Consider the following 3,401-nt stretch of genomic DNA (forward strand, 5'->3'; position numbering starts at 1 on the left):
CAATCAGAACCGATTTGGTAGATTTTTTTGACAGGACAAAGTCTGTCGGGTCAGCTAGTATATATATATATATATATATATATAAGATTTAGATTTTATGTTCGACGTTGAGACATATTTCTTGAATGTTAATATTTGCAGCCAATCGTTGAAATAAAAAAAACAATAAATAATGAACTATTTATTTACACGTTTTGACACGGCCCGTGTGTCATCATTCAGTAATTTTTTTTAAATATTTATACAGTATAACACCAGGAAAAATAATCACAAAAATTGGAACTAACACTATTGAAAAATAAAACATAATAAATTAAGTAAAAAAAATATTATGTTTTATTTTTCAATAATGTTTGTTTCAATTTTTGTGATTGTTTTTCCTGGTGTTATACTGTATAAATATTTAAAAAAAATTACTGAATGATGACGACATAGGCGTTAGTCTAAAATCAGGATCTTTTTTAGCGGAATCTGCATAAACTTCATCATCACTTTCTGATGAATTCATTGGCTCGAAATCCAGCTTAAGATGATCTGGATCTTTTTTTCATTTTCTTAGCCTTTTTTTCAGGTGTTCTACAATTCTTAATATCATTTCTGTTTCCATATGTCATTAATTCAGCCAATTCATGTCTATGTTGCTCACGTAGCTTATCCATTTCCTGTTGACATTGAGCAACTTTCGCCACTGCTTCTGTTAGCTGATTCTCCAGTTCAGTACCGCGCTCTAAGCAGATACAATGAAAATTATTTTAACTTTCCCATACTAACATTGTATCTTTTCACATATTTACATATTTTTGTTGCTATAAAAATATCAGATTAATATATTTGATTGTAATAATACCGTTATGGGCATCAACTGAACGCCTTGGGTCAGCAATCATATCAAATAAGTCTTTTGGAGCATATTTAGGTTCAGGTATTGGCATATTCACTTTTTGTGCAACTTGCGCCACTAATGTTCGCTTCCAAGCCAATTCCTTATTTAATTGTTGGAGCCCTGTTGTTAAAGCTGCCTGCTGAGATAAATGGTTATCTTGTTGTTCCTTTACATCAAGGTCAGTAATGCTTTCAGATGATTCTAAGTGAACATCTTCTTGAAAACCACTGCTCTCACAGGACACTTCTGATACAGGTCTTTTTTCAATATCATGGTCCAAAATATTAATATATACTTTTTTTAGTGTTTTCTAAAAATGGATTTAAGACTGTCTCATTTTAATAAACATGTTATTCTATACTTTTATATTTCAAAAAACACTCTCAAACTTATCATTAGAAGCAGAGTTTTTTGAACTGTCAGTGATATAAAATATGAAAACAAACCTGCACTTCATCTATGCTTTCTTTAATTGTATGTAAACCAATATTATATGAGTTTTCACTTGTGCTTAACTCTCCCTTAGTTTCATCATCTAATGAATCTAATGCTTTCAATAAATTATTATCCTTTATCTGAAATTAATATAATAATGTATATAATGTGTATGTATTATATAAATAAATAATAATCTTTTAGAATTTTTTCAAGTTTCTTAATTTTTCTTAATGATATATAATATATATATATATATATATATATAATATATATATACATATATATAAGTAAATTATTGTGCAAAATGTTGTAACCTCTTGTCTCGATTTCAGTACAAGTTCATTTTTGTGCTCTTTATTTACAATTGGTTTATTTTTTATTTTGTTTGCTCTATTTGCATATCGTAACGTGCTCATTATTTCTTCTATGTTGTAATCCGCTGGGCTTACACAAGCTATCATTAAAGTAACCGCATTGCCCCCAAGAGAATCTAGAAATTGAAAAGATATCACACATGACAAACAGATATGAACGATTCGGAATGACTGAAACTCGTATCAAAACAACTTGTATGTCGGAATCGGATGCCGTATATATCCGTACGATATATATAATAATAATAATAATGAGTGCTCTGCCCTAGGGCAGGTCCGTGAGCTGAGTTAAACTCCAACTCGATTCAGGGAAGAAGTAGTGTGAGAGTTTTTCCCATTTCCATTTCACACCGCAGTGCCCGAGATGGGCTTATTTTCAATTGGAAACATATTTTGATCTATATCTTCAATTGAAAATGGACATCGCGCTGCCCGATGCCAGGTTGCCAGAGCGGGGAATCGAACGCGCGACCTTGTCCATACAAAGTCATCGCGTTAACGATCTTGACTACGGCGAACCCTACGATATACATATATATATATATATATATATATATATATATATTATATATATTTAAACGACATTTATTCAAATTTATAAACATTGACTTTTAATTAGATTTAAAACTATAAATTGTGATTTTGAATATAGCATTTCATCTAATTTGGATATAAATGTTGGATATATCTATATATGTACATGTTTTTGAATTATATTTTCTGAACTGTCAATTTTTGTTTTTCAAAAATCATAAATCTTTTTTTCTCAAATTTTCCATGAATTTTGACATTTGTCATTTTAGTGTTTTGTTTTTTTTTTGCCATTTTCTGTCAAAATTTTTTGAAAATATTTATTTTACAATATTGTTTTGTATCTATAATTTGTTAGGCAATATTTTCTGTAACAGAACTTGTAATAATTAATTTATTTGCGTCTTATTGAAGTAACTCGTTAAACATTCTTTTTTTGTGAAATGTCAAAATTTTGGTTATTATTATTTTTAAATTCAAGTGCCGCTTTTTTATTGTGATCTCTAATCTATAAGGTTTTAATGAAGTTTTGGTTTCCAAAATAATTTGGTAAGCAAATCAATTAAATCTAAATCATAAGTCTATTTATATAATTATTTTCATAAATATTGACAGATGACATTTAATTTTTTTTTCATGTCAACATTTATTCAAATTTGTAAGCATTGATTTTTAATTAGATTTAAAACTATAATCAGTGATTTTGTAGGTAGCATTTCATCAAATTTGGATATAAATGTTGGATATTTCTATATATGAACATGTTTTTTGTTGAAGTTTAATACTAAACGCTCTGTGTCTACTATGTTTATGTATATATGTTTGTCTTTTGTTTTATGTAAAAACAAGTGATTGTTAATAATGTTTGCAATTAATGTGATTAGTTAAAGAATATATAATCAGTCAGTCTGTTTTTATCCTTCTGCATAAACGGTTGTATTATTATTCACATAAACTTTCAACATAAATTCTACAGGTTATGGGCCCAGATCCCATGTTTTTTAAAGTTTATTGAATAACAGTTTAGTGCTTTTTTAATCATTATGTCGTCGGGATACTTGGTAAATATACCGAAGTTAAAAGGACGTGAAACATATGACGATTGGGCGTTTGCAGCAGAAAATTTTCTAATCTTAGAAGATTTAGCAGAATGCATTGTAGAGCCAAAGCACAGG

The 3,401-nt window shown here is 28.6% G+C and overlaps 1 protein-coding gene across 1 annotated transcript; it reads right to left on the reverse strand.

Moving 5' to 3' along the window:
* Positions 1–524: 524 nt before the first annotated feature.
* Positions 525–3,222, reverse strand: LOC113381338 (osmotic avoidance abnormal protein 3-like). Its single transcript, XM_026620286.1, has 5 exons — positions 3,201–3,222; positions 1,636–1,811; positions 1,330–1,452; positions 848–1,193; positions 525–727 (listed from the first exon to the last, which is right to left on the reverse strand). The coding sequence occupies exons 1-5, from the start codon at positions 3,220–3,222 to the stop codon at positions 525–527; spliced, it is 870 nt and encodes a 289-aa protein (XP_026476071.1).
* Between the last annotated feature and the right edge of the window lie 179 nt (positions 3,223–3,401).

Source organism: Ctenocephalides felis, unplaced genomic scaffold (assembly GCF_003426905.1).
Source record: "Ctenocephalides felis isolate EL2017-DRISC unplaced genomic scaffold, ASM342690v1 CF-g0.4_SCAFFOLD_02818, whole genome shotgun sequence".
NCBI lineage: Eukaryota > Metazoa > Arthropoda > Insecta > Siphonaptera > Pulicidae > Ctenocephalides > Ctenocephalides felis.